Raw genomic sequence first — 27,765 nt, 5'->3', positions numbered from 1 at the left:
GCATATATGCACTTATACACTATGCATGTTTACACACACACACACATAGGAATATGTGGTACATACATAGGAGAGCACACACACACACACACGTACAGTGTACGCATATTTGTGTTGGTGTGTGGCTATAAATGGTAATATGCTTGTTCTTTTATCCTGCCTTTGGAGGTCGAAGAAAGGGAAAGAGAGAGAGGGGGGGTATAGGAAGAGAGAGAGGGAGAGGGATAGAGGGAGAGGGGGAGAGTGAGTCATTGAGAGTCCACCTCTTCTCTGATTCACTGTCTCTTTCCACTGGTACTCTTTTACTCCAAAACACACACACGCATACTCACTCACCCTCTGCCAACAGTACACACACACACACACACACACACACACACACACACACATACAGTATATACACACTCACTACACACACATATACACCCCCCTGCTGGTACCTCCTACTGATCCACATGCTTTCTCTCAGTTACGCAGACATGCTCTAAAAAGTGCAGACACACACACACACACACACACACACACACACACACACACACACACACACACACACACACACACACACACAGATTCTTCCACACAGCCACTTAAGCGGCAGCCTCTCCTTTCTTCTCGCCTGTTTTGGTTCTCGTCTGCCATGCAGCAGGATGGGTTCTGTGACAGGTCTAAAAGGGCCTCCACCAACACACACACACACACACCACACACACACACACACACACACACACACACACACACACACACACACACACACACACACACCGGGACAGCTTTGATCTCTCGGCTGACAGCCCACTCGGCCTACCTTCCCTACGGGCCTGTTTTTCTACAGACAGACGCCGTGTTTTAGGGTGCTGTTGGCGGAACAGCACAGGGTGTGTGTGTGTGTGTGTGGTGTGTGTGTGGTGTGTCTGTGTGTGTGTCCGAGTGTGTGCGCGTGCGTGTTTTGGGGAGGTGGGAAGAGGGGGTTTGCGTCTTGGCCAATTGGCACTACACTCTCTGTGGTGCCACTCAGCAGGTAAACTGGACGTCTAGATGCAGGACCGCAGAAATCAGCTCTGAAATCAGAGTTGTTGCTTCATGCTTGCAGACAAATGGGGAGAGAGGAAGAGACACGTACATCTGACATCAATGCAATAGACAGTAGACTAGAAATGATTGCTAATTGTCAACCCAAAACTAGCTATTGCCAATGATTACTACTGAATGTTTACAAGTACTGTAGTGTTTATGTATATTTGGAGATACAGTACATGGGATATACCAGGGATTTGTATTGGATTGTGTGGAGAACACAGCGTGTATTGCTACAGCCTTACTTGGCTGGTAGTACTGGTCAGCATTGGACAGCACAGTCTCCTGTTGCTGTAGGCACTGAAGCAGCTGTCAGATATCCTTTCTGTGATTGCTCCTGTGTGTGTGTGTTTGTGTGTGTCTGTGTCTGTGTCTGTGTGTGCGCGTCTGTAGGGAGCAGCACCTCAGCTGTTAACGCAACGCCTTTTCAACCCGCTGCATGAATTTTAATGCCCCCACTGGACTAACGTACTGTATGATTGCATGTTCCTAGCGGTCTCACTAGTAGACCTGTGTGTTTAGCGCAGGCTAATTTGGTCAGGCTTGGCCAGCCGTATCCTGTGACTCGGCTGGCGTGGTGTGGTAGATGGGTGGTAGAGTGCGGTGTTTGTGTTTGTGTGTGTGTGTGTGTGTGTGTGTGTGTGTGTGTGTGTGTGTGTGTGTGTTTTTAAAAAGGTAGGGAACAGGTTTGGCTCGCTGGTAGGTGCTAGTGTTTTTTGTGTGTAGAGAGAGAGAGAGAATGAGAGAGAGAATGAGTGGGGTGCGGTGGAGGTGCCAGGGCTGGCTCAGTCACGTGAGCGGCTCTGGCCGAGGCACGTCTGTGCCCACTGTGGAGAGCAGTAATCACATCAGCGAGAAAGTGGGCAGCAGCATGGCCCCCTCCCAGACACTCACCATGCCACACCATACCACACCATACCACACCATACCACACCACACCACTCACCATGCCACACCACTCACCATGCCACACCATACCACACCACACCACACCACACCACACCACACAGCACCACACCACACCATACCACACCACACCACACCACACCACACCACACAGCACCACACCACACCACACAGCACCACACAGCACCACACCACACGACACCTTACCACACCACACCACACAGCACCAAACAGCACCACAGCGCAACACAGCACCTCATCTGCTCCTCTTATTGCTCTCCACTGTGAACCATGCCTGCTGCTTTCTCTTCTTTTCTTTTCTTTCTTTCTTCTTGTTTTTCCTTTACTCTCCGTTTGTCACTTGCGTTATAAATTGCTTCAATAGCTATCTATCTATCTATCTATCTGTCTGCCTATCTGTCTATCTGTCTATGTAGCTACCTTTCTATCTGTCTATCTATCTATTTCTATATGTTGTATTCTATATTCTATCATCTTTTTTTCTTCCATTTTCTCCTCTTTTCTCTTTCCTTCAAATCACCTCTCCTCCTGTCAGCCCTTCCATCCCTCCATCGCTCCCCTCCTCCCCTGCTCCCTTCTTCTCCTTGTGTACAGTATGTGGCCTCTCTGAAAGCCACTCTGAAAGTAGCCACATGAGAATGATCATGGTGTGTGTGTGTGTGTGTGTGTGTGTGTGTGTGTGTGTGTGTGTGTGTGTGTGTGTGTGTGTGTGTGTGTGTGTGTGTGTGTGTGTGTGTGTGTGTGTGTGTGTGTGTGTCTGTGTGTGTGTTTAGCCATAGCCCACCAGCAGTATCCACAGGGTTGAAAAATACACTTGCACATATACACACAATACACAAATACACACACACACAGCTCCCTTGGCATACCACGCCGCGCGCTACAGGGTAATGGTCTGAGACTCGCTCGCAAAAAATAAACAAGACTGGTTCCATCCGGCTCCTGTCAGAGGCTGCTGCTGCTGCCGCCTCCTCCCATCCAGCTGACACCAGAGCCGCCTCATCAAAAAGCTAACCTGTGCTGCCCCCGGAGGAATGCCGCCAAACAGCAAGAAACAGAGCGAGAGCGGGGAGAGAGAAAGAGGGAGGGAGGAGGGAGGGAGGGAGGGAGGGAGGGAGACGAGGGATAGAGAGGAGGAGGGAGGGGGAGAGAGGGAGGGAGGGAGAGGAGAAGGAGGGAGGGAGCGTGACAGATAGCAGTTGCTCATGCTGTCTGACGTGAGAGAGCTTTTGAAACATGATAGAGACAAAAAGAGAGCAGGGAAGGGGGGGGGGGTATTTACCAAAATCTCCTCTGATGCTGCAGCTAGGGGTTTTACAAAACTCAAGCAAAGATAGGTAAGGAAAGTAGTTCAATGAGTGAAATTGTGTGTGTGTGTGTGTGTGTGTGTGTTGTTTTGTCTTTCTGTGTATTTGTGGGTGTTTATGTACAGCATATGCATGTCTTTCTTTGTGTGTGTGTGTGTGTGTGTGTGTGTGTGTGTGTGTGTTTGGAGGTAAATATCACAGCAATCCCACTCCCCTAACACTAGTGTGCACGAAGAGAGGTGACTGGAGGCTGCTGGTGGACGCCCGCCTGTGTAGTGGAGCGAGTCTGCAGCAGAGTAGACATTCTCCTCATGCCTTCAGCAAAGCCTGTGAAATCAGCAGAAAATCGCTTCTTAAAGTCTTACTCGTCTAATCACTGGTGACTTAGTAGGCCCTCTACTGACCATGGCCAAGAGGCCCCTGAAGAGCCGTGAAAGTGCCCCGTAATGCCCCCCGAATTTTAAAGAAGACACAAACAAACAGGCCGAGAGACAGTAACGTCGGACAATTTGAATAAATCCCCCCCCCCCCCCCCTTGTTTGTTGCCAGTGATAAGATGATAATAGTCTGTCCAGTTGGAATTCGGCATGCAATGTTGTGCCAAATTCTGTAAGCGATAGCAAATCAGTGAACACGGAATGCCACTGCATTTTGGAAAGAGTGCAACAGAAATGTACTTTACTCTCTAATGAAAATACAAGTTTCCGTGATAAAGATTTATTAATTACACAACTTGTACATACAGTACATACGGTATTGTCTGCTGAAAGTGTTATTAGGTTTTTTTTTTGTAGATGTTATCTAATTCAAACAGGTCAGGCAGTTAAAGATTAAAAATGGTTTAGGACCATGTGAGATACTTTGTGCTTTTGTGGTGAGCGACTCTACCTGTATCCGCCCTCAGACAGGAAGGGGTTAAGTGCTGCTGCTCTGTCACAACGGTGTTCCTGAAGGTCAGAGAGCTCTCACCAGGATACCGGAGTCTTGTCGCATAGCTCCAGGGCTGATCGTAACGACGGGCACTTCACGTTTGTCCGTTCATTCGCTCGCACGCAGCTCCGGAAGCATCCACCGGCCGGCCAAGGGTGTTGATTTATTCTCCTGTCGGACAGAGCAGGAAGCCACCGTGACTTGGGTGGATGAACTCCAGGACGTGGCTCACACTTTAAAAGGGCTGTGCCATTAAAATGACACTCTGGCTAAATCTACACGGATAGAACACTTAAAACGAATGTGTTGTCCCTATCTGGACACAGAGATGTGTTAAAAAACAATGCAAGTTGTGCTATTTCAACACATATTGTGTAACAAATATAAAAAGGAAACAACACAAACTGTGTTTTCCCTATCTGGACACAGATATGTATTAAAAACAAGTTGTGTTTTTTTCAACACATTCATTTTAAGAGTGAACTAAAGATGGCCACAGAACAGGGTGGATGTAGGCTGTGCTGAGCAGTTGTGTTGATCAAGGTCTTCACCTCAGAACGTGTTATAGTTGAGTCAGACTTGAATATTGATGATTAGTTAATGAAAATCTGACCTTGCTGCTAGTGCACACAATGATATTGATGATTAATCAATAATAGGCCACTTTGCTGCCTATTGTAAGTGCACACAACCTGGGACAAAAGGAATGAAGAATTAGTACTATTTCTGAGGTCCTCATTTGAACTCTAACTAAGAAACACATTCCTTGGACAGCATTCAACAACAAAAATGCTTTTGAAGTTGTGATGTCTAATTAATTGAATGCAGTTTACTGTAGGTTACTATTTCAATACTTTGAAACTACTATATTTGTCATCAGTGTTCCTTGTTGTGGTTTTGATCTGTGTGTAATCTGTCCAGAATGTCTCAAGTCTCAGTTGGTCAAGTTTCTATTCAGCTCGGACGCCACTTATGACCTGATGCTCATCTGATGCATGTGTCTTTTTGTGTCTGTTTTGCAGCACTTACAAAACCCGGCAAATTTCCACACGGCAGCCACCGAGCTTCTGGACTGGTGTGGTGATCCACGGGCCTTCCAACGACCCTTTGAGCAAAGCCTCATGGGATGCCTAACGGTGAGGCCAACACACACACACACACACACACACACACACACACAGAGACACACACACATCTATTATATATACACACATAATATACATGCACCCAAACGCATATTATACTCTCTCCCTCTCTCACACACGCACACACACACACACACACACACACACACACACACACACACACACACACACAAACACAGACACACATAGACAACTGTACTCTTTTAGTTGTTGAGTTGACAAAGTCCACTCTCATTTACCCTGAAGTGACTATTCATTGAGAGCTTTTATAGACAGTGTAGATTGCACATCCGCAACCCCGCAAAGTAATCAATGCGCTCCTCTAACTAAAGCATGTTCTTTAAGTAATTCGGCTTTGAAGGTTCCTAATTCCCCCATTTAAGCACTTGAACATCCGGCATATCTGCATGAGGTCTGTAAGAGCATTGGAAATTTAATTGAATACGTTTCCCTCTTGTAGAATCCCCCCCCCCCCTCCCCCTTCTCAACATGGCCAACTAATGATAGACTTTCGTCTCAGTGGGCGCTTTGCTGTTGGCGTAGTAGTTGTTTTGCCCCAGACCGTTACTTTGTGCGAGTCCTGAGAGAAATGCTTAGACGTCGTATCATGGTTTCGGGCATACAGTAGATCATCAGAGCTGCGCTACTGGAATTTGTCCTGACAGGAAAACAAACTGTTTTGGCTTTGGAAGTCTCCCCCTCTGCCCAAACAAGTTATGTCCTCCATTTTATTTAGGAGGCTACTCTGTCTCTCCAGCCATCCGTCTGTCCGTACTGTGAAGCCTGGGCTTTCCATGCCTCTGCCACAAGACCACACAAGCAAACCTCCACACCACCCATGTACCTCATTACAATTGGGCCAACCTACAAAATACCCAGAATATCAAAATATCAAACTTCAACACTAGCAAAGTACCTCACATGGCTGCACAGCTAAACTCTGTAATGCAGGCAGCAGTAGGAAAGACTTGATTTATATCACACAATTCATGCACAATAGTAATTGGCAAAGTGCTCAATGGGTAAAGTACAAATGAGCAGGTAAAAGAACAAAAACTAAGAAAAGTTTTAAATGCATTAAATCATCTAAAAGGAACAGTTGTGAAATGCTGAGGTTTGCAATTGAGACGCCACTTCAGCAATAGTTTGGTTAATTAATCAACGACTATGATGGATTCAGTGTTTCAGTTTCAGTTTGGTCTGAGTGTGAAATGCAGATGTTCATCGCCGTGTTCACATAGAATCTTATGAGCAGGAAATAAAGTTGTAGATTTCTTTCTGACCTCTGTTTGGGGGGTGATGATTCCCCAGTAAAAAAAAGAGATTTTCCTCTGAGCTGTGAATGCTGCCTTGCAATTCACGAGTTGTGCACTACAAGCTTAGCATACAGAAATCCTGATCTACTCACGAATCAAAACACACACACACACACACACTCAAGTACAGATACGCATATACTCAGCACATGCATACACATTAACACACAGAAGCATTCCAACACACACACACACACACACACACACACACACACACACACACACACACTCACTCTCATGTCACACCAGCACATGTCTAAACTCTGAATAGTTTGCCGTTTGCAGTGTTCACTCTGGCAGTCACATGATGTCTGTGAGGTTAGATCATGTGAAAATGAATGAATGTGATTACAGTGTGCCCTCCAGGCAACACTGTATGTCCTTATAGCACACTTTCTAAGTATAGTATAAGTATAAGTATATATACTTTTTTGTTCCCGTGAGGGAAATTTGGTCTCTGCATTTATCCCAATCCGTGAATTATTGAAACACACTCAGCACACAGTGAACACACAGTGAGGTGAAGCACACAATAATCTCGGCACAGTGAGCTGCCTGCTACAGCGGGGAGCAGTGAGGGGTTAGGTGCCTTGCTCAAGGGCACTTCAGCCGTTTCTACTGGTCGGGGTTCGAACCGGCAACCATCTGGTTACAAGTCCGAACCAGTAGGCCACGGCTGCAGTAGGCCACGGCTGCTTCTAACAAGCCATGACAACATCTTCATTACCACGATCATTCATAGCTTTGTATGAGTTATGGAAAGCTGTGGTATGATTGTAGGAAAAGGTCTTACGTGCAGATTATCGAGTATTTATCAACCATATCAGGAATGTGCTTAAGCCTGTCGCTCTTATCGAGGGATCGCCGCTGTGAAGAGTTTTGATAAGAATCTGTCACCTGTGCTCAGACACGACTCTGTCTCTCTACGCCATCTAAGAAGCTTCTGTCTTCATGCATTCCACTTTTCCGAGTGTGTCCTTGGTTCTGTTTTTATTCTTCTTCATCGTCTGTAAACTGTGGTTGCCAATGGAACTGTTTGTTTTGCTCTTGTCAGAGATAAATCGTTTCTATCTCTGGGAAAATGATTTGTAACTCGGCAGAACTAATTCTGTCTCCTTCTGGCTGTGGCCTGCGCTGGCCGAGAGGAGTAGGATACCGAATCGGCCGCCAGTCGACTCGTCGCGGCCAGAAGAAGAGCTGGAATTTAGTCTGCCAGGAGGCCTTAAATCTTATCAGTTCCTCAAAGCAAAAAAGAAAAAAAACAAACAACAGAAAGACTGTCTTTTTTTCTTTTCTTCTCTTTTTTTCTTGTTTTTTTCCCCTCCTTTACTTGAGTACCAAAAACCGCTGCTATTTCACCTCCTCCCGTGTGTAATTAAGGCGTCGAAAACGAGAGCCAGTCGTAACGTTTCTCTGGCCCGTGCTCAAATTACCGGCTAACGTAAACGAGCCTCCCATGCTGAGAGTTTAATTAGACAACTCACACACATATATCTTCCGCTTAATATGCATCTACTATAAATATGAGACTCTGAAAGTTTAAAAAAGGAAGAATAAAAAGATGCATATGATCTTTTTTGGTGTTAGAAAACATCAAGGCCTATACTTAGGGACGATAATGACATGGTTGAGGTAGCAGTGATTCCTACACTTGTGGGTCCTAGATGTAAACTTGAGAGAGAGAGAGAGAGAGAGAGAGAGAGAGAGAGAGAGAGAGAAGAGAAAGCAAAAGACGAGCGGGAAAATAAGTGAGGGATTCTCTTCTTGAGTCGATTTATAGTTTCTGGAAAAAATTAAAAGGAGTGGATGTCATGGCCGCACAGTTTTTCGACTCATGTTCCACCTCCGACCCCCCCCCCCCCACACACACACACACACCCCACATCACCCTCCCTCTCTTTCCAGCGGCCCCTGTGGCTCGCTTCAGAAGGTCAGTGGGGGGAGAGCGTCAGAGGGGTCTCCGGAGCAGATAATGGAAATGGTAAATCAAAGGGGCTCTCTGGGCTCTTTCCCCTGGTGATTTACAATGGCCTCCTGTGGCCTGTGGGGCTTTAGGCCTTAATACAGGGAGGTGGTGGTGAGGGTGGGGTTGGTGGGGTCGGTGGGGGGTGTAGAGGTGCTTGGCAGGAGTCCGTGCCATGGCGTCAGAAGACTCCTTTCTACCTTTATCTCTCCACACCCCCCCCCCTCCTCGCTCTCTACTTGGCTATAAATGTCAAGTGCCTTATGAATTTATCAGCCCATGAGTCATTAGCTTCTATAGAAAGAGAAGGGGGGGGGGGGGACACACGGGACCAATGATGCTTGTACCCTGTGTGTTTGTTTGTGTATGTGTGTGTGTGTCTGGGTGTGTGTAACTGTGTAAGTGTGCATTTTTGTGATTGTGTACGTCCTTAGGAGTAACAAAGTTTTGTGAATGCTTGTGTGTGACAGCGATTTCAAAAAAAGGATATACAATGTCCCTGAAGGCCTTTGTATTAGGAGTTGTCTGTGTGCTTGTGTGTGATGTAAAGTGGTTTTTATCTGGAGCTAGATCTCCTGTAGTATCTAGATGTGTATAATTCATGTGAATTATCTTGGTTGTCACCTCAATAAACTTCAGCCTAACCTGAGTTATTGTTTTGGTTGATGGTTTAGATAAAGCCCCTCTCCCCTCCTCTCTCCTCCTCTCTCTCCTCCTCTCTCTCCTCCTCCTCCTCCTCCTTTTCCTCCTCAGGTGGTCAGCCGTGTTGCTGCGCAGCAAGGTTTTGACCTGGACCTGGGCTACCGACTTTTGGCCGTGTGTGCTGCCAACCGGGACAAATTCACCCCCAAATCAGCAGGTAAGACCCTGCTTTATCAGTCATCACACCACACACTCCACATCACTCCACTCCCACACACACACACACACACACACACACACACACACACACACACACACACACGCACCAAATACTTTGTGAAGAAACAATCTCACTGTCTCACCTCAGTCCTCTCGACAACACAACAACCCCCCCCCCCCCCCCCCATTATCACACACACCACTACACACACACACACACACACACACATACAAACATACATGTTGTCACTATGGACCTTTGTGTCTTGAATAAAGTTGATTGATTGATTGATACGTACAAACACATGCATGCGAACACACACACACACACTCATTGCCCCAAAGATGACTATGTCGGGGTAATGTTTCTTTGCGTTGTTCTCGGCTGACACGTCAGCTGTTGCGATGGGGAATTGCATTATGGGATGGGACTGGGGAGGATGGATGGCTGGATGGAGGGCGACGCGTGGGTAATTAGCTTGTTTACTGTGGTGATGGAAATGTTTAACACAGTTGTCTGAGAATTCGGCTAACCTCAGAGAGAGTGGGGCGGCGGCGGCGGTGGTGGTGGGGACTGCAGGAGCAGCAGTGGTCAGCGTTTGCTGCGTTGGCCTGGTCTCAAAGTGTCGGCAAATACACTTCAGGGTGATGCTTTAACGAGAGCTGTTTGTGACTTATAAACAGTGATTTTGATTTGGGTTTCAGAATTGTAGATTACCGCCAAGCATTATTCTCTGTCGTGTGCACGACATCAATGTTGTCTCTCACTAGATGCAATATTTCATTTGATTTGTTGAATGCTATAATTTCAATGCCTTTAAAACCTATACGTGGCGCACCAAAAAGTAACTGCAGTAATGGGACCACTATAGTATTCTTAAATACAGTACAATACAGTGATATTTCCTTGTTGCATTTGTGCAGTCCAAAATATTGCATTTCCTGCATATGAACTGCATATAATTCCTCCAAAACTGCAGTCATTTTGATCCTCAGAAAACTGCAGTTGTGTAGTACAACCTGATGCAATGCAAACATCCTGGTTGTTGATGATGCTCTCCACATGTGTCTTGATTGCTGTAGTCTGCAGTTTCAAGCCCTCGTCATTAGCCACACACCACTATCATATCATACAGCCCACTAATGTCTCTCAAAGGTCTAATGTCCCTTTCAGGAATGCTTGAGCTATCCCAGACTGAATGAAATCATCACACAATCACTTAATCTCGCTCGTAAATCGCTCACATAGCATCAGCTCGCTCTCTCTCTCTCTGACACACTCTCTCTCTCTCTCTCTCTCTCTCTCTCTCTCTCTCTCTCTCTCTATCTCTCTCTCTCTCTCTCGCACACACACACATACATACACACACACACACACACACACACACACACACACACACACACACACACACACCACACATATGCAACTGTTACTTGGTGCAGGCTAGCGGTAAACTAAAACCAAACCTGTAGTGCTAGACTAATGTAAAAGGGCTTGTGATGATCTATCAGTGCTGACGTGCGCTTGGCTCGTCTCGGTATTGAGACGTATTTGGGTGTACTGAAAGATGCTGATGTCAGCTAGTTCCTGCGTGTTCAGTGCAGGTTGACAACCAGTGCAACTTGCTTTGCATTCATGACTGTTAAATGCATGGTGGCAGAGCCAGAGGAAGTATGCTCGGACCTAAAGTTATCGAGGTGATTTTATATAAGTATTCTCTGATTTAAAGATGCTATCCCTTTTCTAATCCAATACACTTTTCGTCAAATTCATCAAATCGCTCCTCACTTTCCGATAGCTGTCCGTTCTATGTGTGCATTTAAGTAAATGCACTTAAACGGTGTATTTACATATGATTACATATGTTTAAATGTAATATTTACCCTAAACAATCCTAGATCTGTAAAAAGGAAAACAAAGTGTCTCAAACTGAGCCATACTTTACGCTACAGCCAATCAACACTCACTTCAGGAGCAGAGAATGTAGTTTGTAGGAAGTTTGATTGACTGTTTAGGTCAAATATCAACAACCCTCTGTCAGAATCACAGATTGTAGCTCTGACTGGCAGGAGATTGTACAAGTGTGATGCCGACAGGGTCAAAGGTAGATAGGTCCGCTACAGAAAAACGTAGCAAACGATGACAGTCTGATGAAACCTGACGTCTCCGACTCGCAAGCATTTGTCAAAGTGGAAAATACAGATATCAAGTGTGCTGTTGCCTGCCAACATTTTGCACTCCCGCTGAAAAGGATACGCTGAATAAAAGATATGATATATAGGCAGTCAAAAAGCTGTGCCCAATGTGAAAGCCTTGTGGCGTGGCTGATTTGTGGTCCTCACCTGTCTTCGGTTAGGATTGAAATGCGTGAGGCACTCTGCTATGGCTCAAAGTTGACTTATTTGCCTCAGACATGGATTGAAATGCTCCGCGCATCTTGTTATGCATTAACACGCACGTAATGGGCTGTATTCTGCAACAATATGAGATCATGTAGTCTTTTTACAGTATACCGGGACTATTTAGTAGATGATATAAAATCCTAAATTGAAGAAGTCAGGAAGTCACTTTCTCAAATACGGTATTAATGTAGCACTCTGACCGTGGAGAACAGCAGCAATAGGCTCACTCTGCAGCACCCAAGAGATCCGCCTTCCCCGTAATGGACAGTGTGTGAGGTTTTTCCGCACCCCTCTCGTTTTGGACCGTCTCAGTTAATTCCTCGCATCCGTGTTTTATGAGTTCATCAAAGGTTGGCCCCCGCCGTCCGCCCTAAAATAATGTTCTTCTTCGCCAGTGGCTGGAAGGTAGGCGGAGCCAGAAGTATACGAGAAGGGGAAAGTTGGGGGGGGGGGGGGGGGGCTGCATCCAGACGGTGTTCTGAAACGGTTTCATGCCTAGTTGTGTACAGATATAAATATTGTGGACAGTTAAGTGGAATGATCTACCAAATCTTTCTGCCTCTCTCTCTCTCTCCACGCACACACACGCACACACACACACACACACACACACCCATACACAAATGAGCTGGGAAGCGAGCAGAGATCTGTAATCGCATGCTGCTTTTCTTTGCCTTGTGTCGCAGTACTGATGTGTTTATGGGGCCTGCCAGGGATCCGGGACAACGCCCTGTCGGTAGATAACAGTGTAGTGGACATTTCGATGACCCAGGTCGTTGAGTCTTTCTCTGGTGGTATCAACAGTCCGTTTCAGGACCCAGAACACAGAGCTGATAGCCACTGAGTGACCATTCCAACCCGTAGTAGCATCTGCGTGGAGCTGAGCTGGAGGGGTTTTTGGCTGTGGGCGGTTTAAATGTAATTAGTGGTATCATTTGTGAAACAAAGTAGTGTTCACTTAGTGGCATTGGTTTGCTTGTGTTTTTCTGATTCGACTGACAAGTTGAGCATTTGGTGCTGATCTTTCTGACTCAACATTGCTAATGAAAAAGAGCCATAGAGAGAAAGAGAGAGAGAGAGAGAGAGAGAGAGAAAGAGAGAGAGAGGTGTTTACAAAGTGCTTTAATCAATGTCGGCAAAGGCTCCGCCAAAGAGCGAGTCTCAGAGCAAAAGCAGGAGCCACGAGAGCTCATTCATTTTTAATGGTGGTCTTGATTACTGTTTGCGCTTGGCAGGGCAGCACCAAACTGTGCACTATGGAATGAATGAGAGAGAGAGAGAGCGCACGGCAGCTTTCGCAGGTGGGCCGGGGGGAGGGGGGTGGAGGGAGTGGGGGGAGGGCCGACAGAAAGCAGGTTGTGACCCCCGTGTGAATGGGATTAGACTGCTCTATTAATCTGTGATTACGGAGCCTATTTCTTCGAAGCCGGCGTGCACCAGCAGTGGCAGTGACAACTGTTACCGCGGCGTCTCCCTTGTTGTGTAAACTATATTGCGACTGATAGGGGCAATTATAAAGCTTTTTGCACACCCAACGGGAATTCTATATCATTCTCCATTTGAGATCCATTTCTCCCCATGTAGGATAATTGGTATTGTCCGCCACAAGAGTCCACATGGGGGAGAAAAAAATGCCTACTCATGATTCCCCCCGTGATAGGTCAGAGTGGGACATTCCAAATTGCTTGTGCTTCAACAGACTCTCGGAATGCCTCTGTTGTTGGTGCTGCAAAAGAACGCTTTTTTTGGTCTGTGTGTGTGTGTGTGTGTGTGTGTGAGTGATTGAGTGAGAGTGGAGTTTGTTATAAAAGGTTGATTTTCACTGCCCCCCCTCCCCACTATTGTGCCAGGCTCGTATTCAGTTAACACAATCTTCTCATACCATTATCGTGGCACAGACCTTTCAGCGTGGAGATTAAACAAGGATAAAGAGGTTGTATCACTCAGTGAAACAAGCTGTGCTGGCTTAGGCCTTTCTCATTATTTGGGCTTTTTTGTCGAAAGCTCAAAACGCTATTTGACTGGGTGTTGATATATGTTCTCTCACTTTACCAAAACCTGTTAGCAACTTGTCTTCAAAGTTAAATATCTTTACACTTATGAAGCCGTATTGATTTCGCTCATTTGGCGAAGCCGACTGGGTGCTTTCTAAAAACACATTAGCCCTGTAGTTGTGACAATTTAGACTTCAGTAAACAAATATAGTGGTGCAAGAAGGAGCAAGTCAGGAGTCAAAAGCACAACTACGGCAGAACACAACCTTGAGGCAGTTTGGCTTCCTGACAGGTAGAGCCAGTTTGTGCAATGCACTTTTCATGCATGACTTTTAGATGGGCCCTTTTGTTACATGACAGCCTAATTGTTATTTTTTTGTCTTGTGCTACTCGAAAGCTAGTGTAAGTTCCTAAGGTGCTCACTGGTGGAGTCGTAAATGCTATTGTGGCACTACAAGAGTTTCTGTTAAGCCATAGCATTAATGTATAGTCCTATATAATGTGGTCCTCTTTCGTTATGAATAGCTGCTGTCAACCTCACGCGCTTCCCTGTCATTACAACAACTGCCTTGAGGTCCACGATCCACGATTTAAGCATTCATCCGTTTCCCTTTGAAGAGAAAGCTGTATCTGTCTGAGAGTTTGTTTGGATAGTTGTGGTCTTGAAGAGAGACAAACCTCTGATTGGGTTGGTCTGTTTGCAGACAAGTGGTAAGGTCAGGAGCAGTGTGTGTCACACCATCCGAAGCATCACACACATCCCTATGTAATTTCCTCCAAGTGCTCTTTCTTTTTCTTTCTCTCTCTCTCTCTCTCTCTCTCTCTCTCTCTCTCTCTCTCTCTCTCTCTCTCTCTCCATCCAGCATGGGCTTGCACTGAGTAACTGCTAGTTTAGCTGTGGTTTCTTCCTAAATAGAAAATAACACAGAGGACTGCAAACATGGCTGGTGGTCATGCCCGGGTGTTTTAGAGTGTCAGAAACGGCGGGACTCGCTCCAAGAGGCCGGCTCTCCCCGAAGCCAGCCGGCTCCCACAGCAACGCCTGCGTCAGAGAGTACACGCTAACTTAGAGTAGACGCTAACTTAGAGTAGACACTAACTGAGAGTAGACGCTAACTGAGAGTAGACGCTAACTTCGACTAAACCCTAACAGTGATAACAAAACCACAAAATGAAGACCTGTGAAAGGCAACAGATTAATAGTACACAGATGAAGATGAAATTGTGTGGATTTAGGGGGGGAAGGACTTCAGATACTCTATGTTTTTGCACTTTGGCAGGGAGAGATGTCGTGCTGGTTTCAGCTGGGGACGAGTGTCTCAGTGTCTGTGCACATGCTTTATGGCCGGTCAGAGGACAGCAGCGCATCACGGCGCATTCCCCCCCCCCCCGAAAACGATGGCCCTGTCTAGACCATTTTCCCCTTCATTCCTGCACAGACGTGTCCACAGCCAGCGATTAGCGCTGCTAAGGGGGGAGAACCAGCTTTTTGGAGACCCTGGGGGGAGACTTTCCGACAGACACGCGGAGAGAGATGGACAGGCGGCGAGACAGACAGACGGATCGAGAGCCTCGGAGTTCAAGGGTGGAGGTATGCGCCCGTCGGCAGGTCGTAAATCACCGGCGTCCCCCCGGCGGCCCCGTCGCCATCTTTGTGTCGCGCTCGAGTCAGAGCTGCCGTCGACAAAGTGTTGGTGTCAGCCGTGACGGATAGCCCCCCTCTTCCTCGGCGCATTCCCCGCGCTGTAAATCAGGTGTGCCGAACTCGAATGGTTGCAGGGCTGGGCATCGAGGGAAAGAGAGGGTTCAGAGAGAGAGAGAGAGAGAGAGAGAGAAGAAAGAGAGAGAAGAAAGAGAGAGATAAGATGGGCTTGTCCTTCCCACCCTCGATGTGTCTCTGTCTGGGAGGTCGGCACTCACCAATCACACTGATGTCCCACTTAGCAATGCACACTGCCTGCTACCGAATAAAGGTGCTGTGTATTTACCTCTAATGCTGTCAGCATTAAATTAAATTAACACTTAATTATGTAATATAACACTATTATAATATATCATATTATAGTATATGATATATTACAGTGGTAGTAGATTAATTGCAATAATATTAGTAGTGGTAGTAGTACAGGCATGCTTCATATTTTAGTGAAATGTAAACTATAAATCAGTAATAACCACTCTTGGAGACTTAGCTAATTGAGGCCCTTAAAATTCATTTGTTAGTGCTAAGCACCTCCTCCTTGAAAGGAAGACCAATATTGACTTGCCTCGGGGCTGGTGGAGATGGCTGTTGGTGACTGTTAGCTCCACTGTTTGCCTGTTTGACTCTATGTAATTATTTATGTAGGACTCTCTCCCCCTCACCGCAAGACAAATGTCCTCTAATATGGTCCCCACCCCTCCTCCTCCTCCTCCACCTCCTCCCCCTCCCCCTCCCGCTCCCTCCCTCGTCCTGCTGCTCGGTGGCTGTCGGACAGCCCTGCCCCGCTGCCCCCGCTCTCGGGGACAGGCAGGGGGACACGAGGACGAGCCTCCTCTCCTCGGATCACTTGCCTCGTGCCGGACCCTGCCTTTAATTAGTACTGGCGCTTTGATGGATTACGGCGATGGTGAAACGCAGAGAGAAAGAGAGAGAGAGAGAGACAGAGAGAGATAGAGAGAAGGAGAGAGAGAGAGGGTAAAAAACACTGTGGCCCCAAGGTTGCAGCTCAGACTAGGGTTATTTATTTATTTATTTATTTATTTATTTATTTATTTATTTATCTATCTATTTATTTATATTTTTGTTCTTCTCCCTGGCGCAGCCCAGCGTTTTGACCATGACAAAAGAAACTGGCTGGCTTGCGGGCGGGCGGGCAAATGTTGCTCTAAGAGCTCATTGATTGGGGCTTCTTCTCTCCCTGCTCTGTCTGCGTGTTGGACAGAGGCCAAGCACCCAGGCTGCTCAGCCTGTTAGGCACCTCCCCCCTCTCCCTCTCTCTCTCTCTCTCTCTCTCTCTCTCTCTGCAAGTTTGAAATGTGAGCTGCCTGGACTTCTCTTTTTTCCCCTCCCTCCCTCTCTCTCTCTCCCTCCCTCTCTCTCCCTCCCTCTCCCTCTCTCTCTCTCTCTCTCTCTCTCCTCCTCCTCTCTCGCTCACTCTCCCCCCTCGCTCTATCCCCTCTGGCCGTGTGGCTCAGGCTGCTTGTGTGTGTGATGTGTGTATTGGGAGAAGCAGGCAATGGATCACTAGACAGAAAAAGGAGATACATCAATAACAGCTGCACACGTTCCAAGGTGAGGAGATAAGCGTTTGGTTCTCTGTCTCTCCCACCCTCCTTCTCACTCTCTCTCTCTCTTTCCCCCTCTCTCTCTCTCTTTCCCTCTCTCTCACTCCTTCTCACTTGTGTTAACCCTTTAGCAGTGGCAAGGCAGCATGACATTCAGTTCTGTTGCAGGGGCAGTAGTTGAAGTAGTAGCACTCTCTTCTCCTCTTGTGCAGGCACTCCTGAGTCCACAATCTGTCCCCCCCCTCCCTCCTCTCCCCTTCCTCTCCTCTCTCTCTCTCTCTCCCTCTCCTTTTTTGTCGTGCTTGGTGAAGTTTCCTCCTATTTATAAAAAAGAAAGGGAAGATAGAGAGCAAGTGAGAGAGAGAGAGAAAGAGAGAGAGAGAGAGGAAGAGGGAGAGCGTAGCCCTGCTCTGGTTCTCCCTGGCTCACCGGTCCCTGGGGTGGACTGTGTGTGCGCCTGACCGCTGCGCGTGCACATTGCAGCAGGAGCCCATTAGCCATGTATCCGTCGGTGATTGGCCTCGGCCAGCACAAACGAGAGCGATGGCCGATGAATAATTGATGCGTATTGTGTGCGACTACTGGACATGCTGGGAGAGGGAAAAAGAGAGGAGAGGAAAAGAGAAGAGAAGAGAAGAGAAGAGAAGAGGGGGCAGGCACGTAGGGAAAAGGCTGTCATGAGACATTGAAGGAGACGGACTGTAGAGACAGGGAGAGAGAGGGAGAGAGAGAGTGGAGAGAAAGAAAGAAAGAGGACAAAAAGGGCGGTGAGAGAGGGAGAGAGAGCGGGAACTAGACGAGTGAAGCGCCGTGCCTGCACCCCTACAGTGACTCAGGCAGCTGTCTGTGTTTCTTGTGCGTCACGAGTCGCAAATCACGGCTCAGCGCCGCTCTTTCTCTCTCTCTCTCTCTCTCTCTTACTCTGTCTGTCTGGAGACATTAGAGAGGAGGAGTGGAAGAGTGAAGAGAGGAGGAAAGACAGAGAGAGAGAGAGAGAGAGAGAGAGAGAGAGAGAGGAAGTGCACTGGTGAAATAACATTGCAAGAGCGACAGAGAGCTTTGGTTGACTTGGGGGTGGGAGTGAGCGTCGGCAAAGATACTGGCAACAGTGGGGGGCCTCGAGGGAAGAATGTGTGTGTGTGTGTGTGTGTGTGTGTGTGTGTGTGTGTGTGTGTTTGAAGAAGAGAAGGGGGTGCTGGCTGTGTCGTCGTGGGCGCTTTTCTCCTTTCTCCTCTGTGAATGAAAGACTATGTGAGGCCCTCTCCCTGTCAAAAGAAGGAGACAGCCTGGGACAGAGGAGGCATGAGTGAACGAGAGAGAAGGAGAGTGAGAGAGAGAGCAGTGAGCGAGTGAGTGTAGAGCCGGCTCGGGTGGAGGAGGGGTGACCATGGGGTTTGTAAGCATAGTAACTTCCCTTTATCATCCCCCTCCGGGGGGATGGAGGGTATTTGGGATGGGGTAAAACGGGGTTGGGCAGCAGGGGAATGGGGGTTGGTCGGTGGTGTTGTCGGCAGTGGGAGTGGTTAAGGGTTAAAGCATGGGGTGTGTGTTGGGGGGGTTTTTGGGGGGGCACCCTGCAGAGGAATGAGTCTCTGACAATATGACTGGTGCCTCCAGCACTTCACTTGATAGAGCTGTAACAGCTGACTACATTTGACCCAGTTACCGCTCTCACTCTGAAGGGGTCAAAATAAGCTTGATTATCTCTCTCTCTCTCTCTCCATCCATCTCTTTCCGTCCATCTCTCTCTCTCACTTGCTTTTGCGTTGACCTACTTGACTGATGCTGGGTACAAGCGTGGCTGTCGTTAGCTCAGGGAATGGGACTTCAAAACAAAACCCCTGCCCCCTCTGAACCAGAGAGCACTGCTTAAACCTAGCTTGAAATGAGAACTCTCAACATGGCTCATAACTCGCCATTTAATGTTAATGGTAGTTTTTTTGTAGCCAGCAATAATGTATAAAGCATGTGTTCTTTTTTTAATGGAATGAAATGCTTGATCTTACCACAGCACTGCACCCAAGATACCATTGCATTACTATTGCACCCTAGATAGCATTTAGCAGATAACACTGTTGAGAGGATTTGGAACGGACGTGAGCCAGCTTTGGGCCAGATGTGGATCGGATCTGGACCGATACTTCTAGAATCATCCACCGTCTGGAACTGTGCTAGTTCAGCAACGGGAATGGATAAAAAGTTGCTGAAAAAGCGTGAGATGTCTAATTATCCCATTAACACTTCTCTGCAAAGTTTTGAAATGCAGCGTTTTGAGGCGATGCGAAAATGTGTGAGTCGTGCAATTAGTGCCGCCAGCTTTCGCAAATCTTTTTTTTTTCCCCTCAGAGTTTTCTTGCTTGTTAGGACGAAACGGGAAAGAATTTCCCCCAGAGAGTGACCAACGTTCGGTATAACCCACAAAATCAATCAAAAACACAACAGCACAGCATCCACAATATGATCAGATTCAAATTTGTACTTAGATAGTTTATTCTTACTGCAAAAAAAAAAAAAGAAAACGCCACCGGCGATAATTACAGCTTACGAGAGAGACGATGCAACTATTTTTTGCCCCATGTTCTTGTCTCTCTCGCACTTGCGAAAGCCGCTCGCAACGTGCTAAGACAAGAATGCGTCTCCACGCTGGCCACTTTTTCACGGGGAAAGCAGCTCCCCACCCAGTTATTACTGAGCTTGTTAAGAAATGAATACTCCGTTTGCCCTCCCCCTATCCAACCCCATCTCGATGTCACCCGGTTGTGAAATGACCATTTGTGTGGTCCACCAACCTCTTGAGCTTGCCTTCCAAACTGAAGTCGCCCACCCCGCCCCATTTCACCAACTTCTTCAGGTCTCCCTCCAAAATGACCCCCCCACCCCCCCGCTTGCCCCAATCCCCAACCCTAAATCTTCTGATTCATTTCAAATGAAATCAATTAGGCCTCCTTTTCAAGCCCTGTGGGAGAAGGGGTGCATTGTACATACTAATAAAAGTCTTGGAAGTCTCTCTCAGATTCTACAGCATGCAAGTCTTGAGACGCAAGCTTGCCACCCACACCCCACCGCAAACACACTGGAAGTAGTTTGAAGTTTGGAGAGACAAAGCCTCTGATGGTGGGAACAGAACTCCTGTTCATCACAGAGGTGTAGACCTCCGCCTAAGCCTCTCTGCAGTTGGGCGGGAGTTGCATATGGGAGTGAGACTGTGAGGTTTGTTTGGGTGATTTACCTTCCCATGAGATTCTTGGGTAATAAAGAGTGTTCAGACAAACATCTCTCTCAGATCAACTGCCACGGGGCGCAATGTTACGATCACTGTAAAGCAGAATTCACCAAGAGTTGGATTGTTCACCCACGAAGTAGGAATTTCAGCTGGGGTTAGACTGCTGTGAGACAGGTTAGTTTTGCCCTACTGATGAATGTGTTGCAGTGCTAACCTGCCGTTCATTTGAAAAAGGTAAATGTTTCATTTTTCTATAATCACACAAATTGTTAAAATAGAATAAATTACACAGGCAACCGCTGACAATGACGACGTGAATTAGAAGTTCACGCTTCTTTGGCCCAGGTGTGATTTGAAGCTCTTGCGCTCCTCATAATGAGTCACTCATTCCCTCTCTCCTTCTTTCTCTTGCTCTCTTTGAGGGTTCTGTTCTTTCTCCTCTGAATGTGCATAAACAGCACGTCTTGTTTTCCATTTTGACAAGCAAAAACACAGCCCTCCCAGATTTGGTTTGACAGGTGTACTACACAAGCGGGCAGGGCAGAACAAGCCTGTCTTTATTTTCTTTATGAAGTATGTATTGAATTGAATATTTCATTTGTTATCCTAAATTGCTTAATATTTCTTTTTTATGAATGCCTGAGCTACATTGGGAAAAAACTAAGGCCGAGTTGAACAGACATATTGGTTTATAGCCATTAAACATCAAGACAAATGGTGGCATACAAATAATGAGTTATACAGCATGCTAAAAGCATGCATAATTATGAATAATGTTTTGCTATCTGTCCCGTAAAATTGAGTTACAGCCAGCAGTTGGCCTGAATTGCAAGTACCCAAACAGCTGTAGTGGTATATTGAGCTGTATGTCAACTCCAGGGTTGGTTTCCCCGCATTTGGTTTGCTCTGGTGCATATAAAAATGTGTTAGTGCTGATCAGATGTGCATTGATAAAGCATTATGTCCTCATCTCTCACCATGGAGGACATGCCCAAGCTGAACTAGCGGCACAAGGCTATAAAGTAGATTTCTGAATGTGTCTCTTGCAGTAGGGGAGAGCTGAACGTTGCACAGCATTACAAAGCTGTGGTCGTACAGCAGATGTTCTTACACTTGGTTATTTGTGGTGTATGTCTCAATCAGTATGTAGGCGGGCCAGGGAGGGAACTTAAAGGATCGCGTCGTGACATCTGAGCTGCGAGAGTGTGCGCAAGTCACAGCGGAGTATTTCATGCCTACGGCTTCTCAGTGGTCATGTTTATCCAAAGTGGCGTAGGCCTCGAAGAGCGGGTTCGTCTGAGAGAGCAGCATTTGTGATTTCAGGAAATTGAGACTTGCCTGATTTAGAGGGTTAGTAGTTACGGACCCGATGTTCCTGAGCTGCAGAGTTAAAAGGTGTGTGAGTGTGTGTGTGTGTGTGTGTGTGGGTGGATGGGTGTGTCAATATACTCTTCAGGTCTCTTAATCTGAAGAGCTAGGAGGTGAAGTGTTTGGTTTACTTAGTTTTGGGGAGTGTTGTGTGACTGTCTGTAAACCACAGAATAGATTTGACATATCATGTCATGTGTCATGCAGAATAATTAAATAATGCTCATATTGTGAGTGCCTCAAGAGAAGTAACATTTGCAATTAATGGTTGTGCTCACTTAACATAGAGCTTGATCTCATGATTTAACCACATGCAGCTATTGGGAAAAAGAGAATAGTGAAATAGAGAACCATGGGGAGAGAGAGAGAGAGAGAGTAAGAAAGAGAGGGAGTAAGACAGAGAGAAAGAGAGAGTTAGAAAGAGAGAGGCCTTGAAGCTGAGCCAGGTGTCCTCCTCCCAAGGTCCTGCAGTAAAGTGGATTCCTGCTGTTCGTGGAACTGGTACTGTATCCCAGGCTTTGATTTCTCCGTCTGTCTTGCTGGAGTCGGCTAAAGCAATTATTCAATCAATAAACAAGAGGATTGAATGCCAGGCGGCGGTCGCCTTGGACCTGGAGGCCACCCTGGACGTCAGGTGTATTCGAAGGCAGTTTGACAGAAGTTTAACAGAACATGTGCTGACTTCTGTGATTAATACCCGGCTTGTCCACTTAGTAAATTTGACCTGGTCAAGTTTAAGTCAGAGTTCCTTGTAAAACAGATCTAAAAGGATCTCCCAAGAATCTCCTAATTCTCCTAATTCAGCCTCGTGTTTGTTTAAACACCTTACAGGGAAGCTACGCCAGGCCCGTAACTGAAGCGCTCCGTTCACGTTGCATCTGCTGCAACAATTAGCAACGCCTGGTGTAGCTTCCCCTGTTAGGCACACAATCCTGTTTTTGTTTGTGTAGCCTCGTGTGTCACACCTTATTGGGGCTCCAGTGAGCTCCTCCTATCAGATCCACAGCTAGCCTCTTGACAGGGTGTTGATGTCCACACCTGCTGTGGAGGCTGCGGGAGACTGCCGGTGTCCTGATGAAACCAGTCAGGGCTGTTTAGAGCGCCGCCAGCACTTCAGCTCAGTTTTGGGTGAAGATCTGTGTGTATAGTCGTGCCTGAATTGTGTGAGTAACTTCGTTTGTGCTGAACAGTCTCATAGAGTATTGTCTTCCTGCAGTCAAGTAGTTATGCCAGTTGTAGTGGGATGTGTGTGTGTGTGTGTCTGTTATCGTTATTTTGTGCTTTTGTGGGGACCGGTCCCATGGTCCTAAAATAGTTAGCCAGATACCACACATAAGATACCTCACTAGCACTAACTCACATGTCTGTTATTCACCCAAAGGGGGGAGGGGTGGGGTTATGCTTCCATTTGTAATTGTGCTTCAGTAAAATGTGGCTGTCATGTACAACTGTGCACATCACCTACGGATGAGGATCTTACGCAAAGAGCCCTCACGCCCTGTTGTTCAGTCGCACTTTTGCTGCTGACCTTATGGCCCACCATTAATGAGATGTGTGTGTGTGTGTGTGTGTGTGTGTGGGGGGGGGGGGGGTTGGCTAGGAGAATGCCAGCCTGTAACAGGGTCCTGGTCTGCCACCTCCAACCCACCCCGGCCACCATCTCTGTCGCCCCCCCTCCCTTCATATCTGGCCGGTCCCCTCCAGCATCTGCTCTGTCCTTTAATTAGGATCATCGCAGACGTAGACTTAACGCTCCCCCTCCGCTAAGGGCAGCCTGTTGCTCGGGGAAACCGTCTGGCCAGCTCTAAGCTCCCCTCCCTTGTTGTGTGTGTGTATTTCTGTATGTGTGTGTTTGTGAGTGTGTGTACGCATTTGTGTGTGTGTGTGTGTGTGTGTGTGTGTTTTCATATGGCAGGTCACCCACTGTGATAAGCTGACAACACGGGGGCAAACAGACACACACACACAAACACACACATGTTCACTTGGCAGATGACCACAAACAGACACAAACTCATACAAACACACAGGTGTCTGCTTTGGCTTGGAGACACAAACACACACAGTTACATGCAAATTAATTTGGTCTGTTTGGCACACAAATTCACACACACACACACACACCAGCAGTCCAATTCCCACTAGCGTAAAAGAATAAAGGCCTCAGCAATCTCACCATTACTTGTTATTGCCCTTCGAGGTGACATAACATTCATTCTCTTATTCAGTTTCAAAATAATTTCTTGCATAATGCTGCAAAGATTTAGAATATCACCACGCAAGCACACACACTAGAAATATCCCCACATCTCCACTGATACTGATGCAGATAGAGGGCCAGGAAAGCTGAATGATTTGGTACGGCATGGAAAGAGCCGATATTACTGCAGTATTTGCCCATCATTGCCCTGTAGGGCCTCCAAGCTTCCCTTGATGACCTGAATTAAAGTGTAAAGATGTAGGTTTGGGGAAAATGACTGTTCTCTCTCTCTCTCTCTCTCTCTCTCTCTCTCTCTCTCTCTCTCTCTCTCTCTCTCTTTCTCTCTCCTCTCTCTTCCCCCTTTTATCCATCCTCGGTAAATCAGCTTTGCAGCCTTCGAGGAGCGCTGTGCATTAACCAATTGCAAATTGAATTTAGGTTGGATTGATGTGGAGGCGACTTAGCAAGATCTCGGTGGGAGGCCGAGAGGCTGAAGCTTCCCCCGGCTGCTCGGGCTTAAGGGGGCGTATGCTCCCGCCACCGCCGCTGTCGCTACCACTGCCGTGCCCCAGGAAGTCCAGCTGGGTCCTCTGGCCTGGATGGGGGGGTCGTGTGTGTGTGTGTGTGTGTGTGGGGGGGGTGTTAGAATAGGCCACTATTGTTTGATTCTTTGAAGACTGCGTCTACAATATGGGGACAACCACAACCTGACCTACTTGGGATGTGACACGATTAGATGTTTACTGTCAGTTGTCCCATTGTCTGACCGCATTCGAATGTGTCTGTATGGAAGCCTGTATTGGTGGTCCTTCTTTGCAATCTAAGCATTGTATTGTGGGATTTGCAGGGTGCTGAGGCATGACTTTTTACACTGGAATAAATGTGTGATGATTTAGTAATTTATTGAGCAGTCTGGCATTTAGCATATTAAGCGTTTTGGTGTCTGGCATCAGTATCATGCTTTTATGTATCTGTTGATGTTTTGATGTACATGTTCATCTGAAAAAAAAAAACTGTGGACAGGCTCTCTTTGTGGAGAGGCACATAAGGACAAGACAGCATTTGGAGTCAATTTGTGTGGCATTAGTAAAGGTCTTAATCAAAACGGGACATCCATCATCTCTATCAGAGGACCAGCTGTGGTGGCTGGGTGTGATGTGGCAATTGCTGGCGTAACAAGTGGAAAGTAAGCACATGGAGGGATGTCACAGGAAGACAACATTGAGGCTATGCTCCAACACTGGAGTTGTTTCATTCTTGTATTTCCATGTATTGCCATATTATAGTTTTACTATAATATTATAGTTGCTGTTATATTGTTTCTCACGGAGAGTGCTGCATGTATTTTTATACACACTTTAGTTCAGATCCATTAGACCCACAGGACTGTCCTGAATTGATGCCCTTTTCTACCTCTTCAAGCACTTAAAGAGCTTTACAGAGTAATGCCTCACATTCACCCGTTCACTCACCCATTCATTCATTCATTGATGGCGGAGGCTGCCATGCAAGGTGCCAGCCAGCACATTGAAAGTGTTTGCGGTTCAGTGTCTTGCTCAAAGACACGTTGACAGGGTGGTAGTTGGGCTCGAACCAGCAACCTTCCAATGACTGTATGACTCCTCCTACCTCCTGAGCCATCGCCACTCATGCATGTGGCTTGCATGAGGCTGGAGGAGCAGAAGCAGCCAGAGAGGTTAGAGGGAGGGGCTGACTGAGGCACATCCAGCTCGGTTCCAGAACAGAGAGGGGGGAAAGGAAGGACAGTGAGTTGGAGAGAAAGAAAAGAAGAGAGAGAGAGCGAGCGAGCAAGAGAGAGAGAGACAAGATGTGTGAGCAAAAAGGAGTGAGAGAGAGGAGCAATGTAAGGGAAGGATGGTGATCCATAAAAGTGGAGAAAACATTTATCATCTCTCCTAGACTGGAACGGATGGATGAAGGGACCTTTTTGGAGAGCTTCATAATTAGACCAACGCAAGCTTGGCGACTGTGAGTGAATGGCTGCCACATGTACAGTACATCAATGCAGTCCTCAGTCTCTGCTGAATATATATACACTGCGCAAAAAAATTAAGGGAACACAATTGTTAAAACACATTTTTTGAAACCCTCCACCGTCAACCAAACAGTGTCATAGTACCGATCCAGTGTATGATTGAAGTGTTCCCTTATTTTTTTTGAGCAGTGTATATATATATATTTTTTTTTTATTATTATTATTTTTTTTAATCACTGTTACTACCACAGTTTATTTTCTTGTAAAAATCTTACAGATTGATGTTTACTGCAGCTATGATTGCTATTTCTGCAAACCTCCTAGTATGTTGCCAGCTGTATGCTGTTGCAAGCGTGATTGTTTAGTGTTAGACTTAAGAGTTAAAGCTGTGGTGGGCTTCCCCTTATCCCTTCCAGGGTCCCTCTCTTCTCCGTCAGTCCCTCTCTGTCCTACACATCTGGTGGTTTCAGGCTGAGGAGCAGGTTGTTGGGCACAAAGCCCCCATCCTGCTCCAGGTAGACTGGTTTGTTCCAATTAATGGCTGCACTGTGATACAGTTAACTGAATGTAACCTACAGTACACACACACACACACACACACACACACACAGAGAGAGTGGGGGGGGGGGCATTCCCCTGGCAGCCAAGTTCTTTCCAACCATTCAGTCTTTTCACATTATCAGGTTGGCATGGCCGGATCATTTGTGGCATCTGGACAAAGACAAAGAGGCTTTTGATGCCAGGCGAGTGGTGTTGGTGGTGATGGTGAGGTGAGGTTAGTGTTGATGTTAGAGGGGGTTGGTGGGCATCTCATCTGTGCCACGGTGCGGGCAGTGCCAGGGACTGGAGCGCGAGACAGCCATGATTTATTAGCCCTCACCCATGCGGGCAGCCGGGGCTGCTGGGATTGTGGGCTCTGTGTCCTGCTTGGCATCCCATTTAGTGGGGGCCTGAACAAACAAATGGAGACGGCCAGTCCACCAGCAACAAGTGCAGAGAGAGAGAGAGAGAGAGAGAGGGAGAGAGAAAGAGATAGAGATAGAAAGTGAGAGAGAAAATATTGGAGGGTGGGGGGTTCAGGCAGTGGATTCGACGGTATTTTTGTCTAATTTTTTCTGATTTAGTTTTTTTTCTTTTTTTTCTTTTTTCTTCCTTTTGTCCTGTTCATTCCAAACACACTGTAGACGCTGTAGAGCACTGGACACACACCCACACACACACACACACACACCACTCTCCTAGGCCCTCTCAGGAATGTTTATCCCGGCCTCCGTGCTGCTTGTTGAGTAACTATAGTTACGGCTCCCTTGCCGTACAACTCGTCCAACACTTTTAACACAAAGGACACTGTGACACTGAGTTAAAACGTTATTAGTGTTTGTTCTGAATGTGTTACTTTTGCATCAGAAACATGTTAGCTTGTCAGTTGGACTAAGGAGCTAATTCTGAACTTTTATCATGCTCTCAGATTCTCATTCAGCCTCTGGAAATACTTTGGAGTAACATATGCCTTTACATGCCTTTACATTTGCCTGGACATATATTTGTTTCATTCAAAGTGAGGTGCAAGTAAACATTAACTCATTGTCATTTAGCGTTTATTGCAAAAGATTCTAAGGTTGTTGTGAAGTGAATGAATGTGAAGTGTTGAACAGACAACTCAGACACTGCTGGTCACAACAACTACTAGCCTTACAGGGATACTAGTCACACTTGTGTATTTATGTGTGTGTGTGTGTGTGTGTGTGTGTGTGTGTGTGTGTGTGTGTGTGTGTGTGTGTGTGTGTGTGT

General features: G+C 46.8%; 1 protein-coding gene across 7 annotated transcripts in view; it reads left to right on the top strand.

The window, feature by feature from the left end:
- The window catches only part of LOC143137790 (zinc finger MIZ domain-containing protein 1-like), a 168,489-nt gene that overhangs the window by 126,266 nt on the left and 14,458 nt on the right, over nucleotides 1-27,765 (top strand). For 6 of the 7 annotated variants that reach the window (XM_076298114.1, XM_076298112.1, XM_076298113.1 and 3 more), the window contains exons 4-5: nucleotides 5,261-5,374; nucleotides 9,416-9,521. In XM_076298114.1, coding sequence (XP_076154229.1) covers nucleotides 5,261-5,374; nucleotides 9,416-9,521 — 220 coding nt within the window. Of the gene's footprint in view, nucleotides 1-5,260; nucleotides 5,375-9,415; nucleotides 9,522-17,060; nucleotides 17,195-27,765 lie in introns of those variants that run through there. The other variant, XM_076298115.1, reaches the window with a different exon arrangement.

Source organism: Alosa pseudoharengus, unplaced genomic scaffold, assembly GCF_046254945.1.
Source record: "Alosa pseudoharengus isolate Yale_2024_CS ecotype anadromous, Long Island Sound unplaced genomic scaffold, YU_APseudo_1.1 YU_APseudo_1.1_scf_21, whole genome shotgun sequence".
Classification (NCBI taxonomy): Eukaryota; Metazoa; Chordata; class Actinopteri; order Clupeiformes; family Clupeidae; genus Alosa; species Alosa pseudoharengus.
Note: the sequence above shows the minus strand (reverse complement) of the source record. Positions and strands in the feature narration are given on the sequence as shown.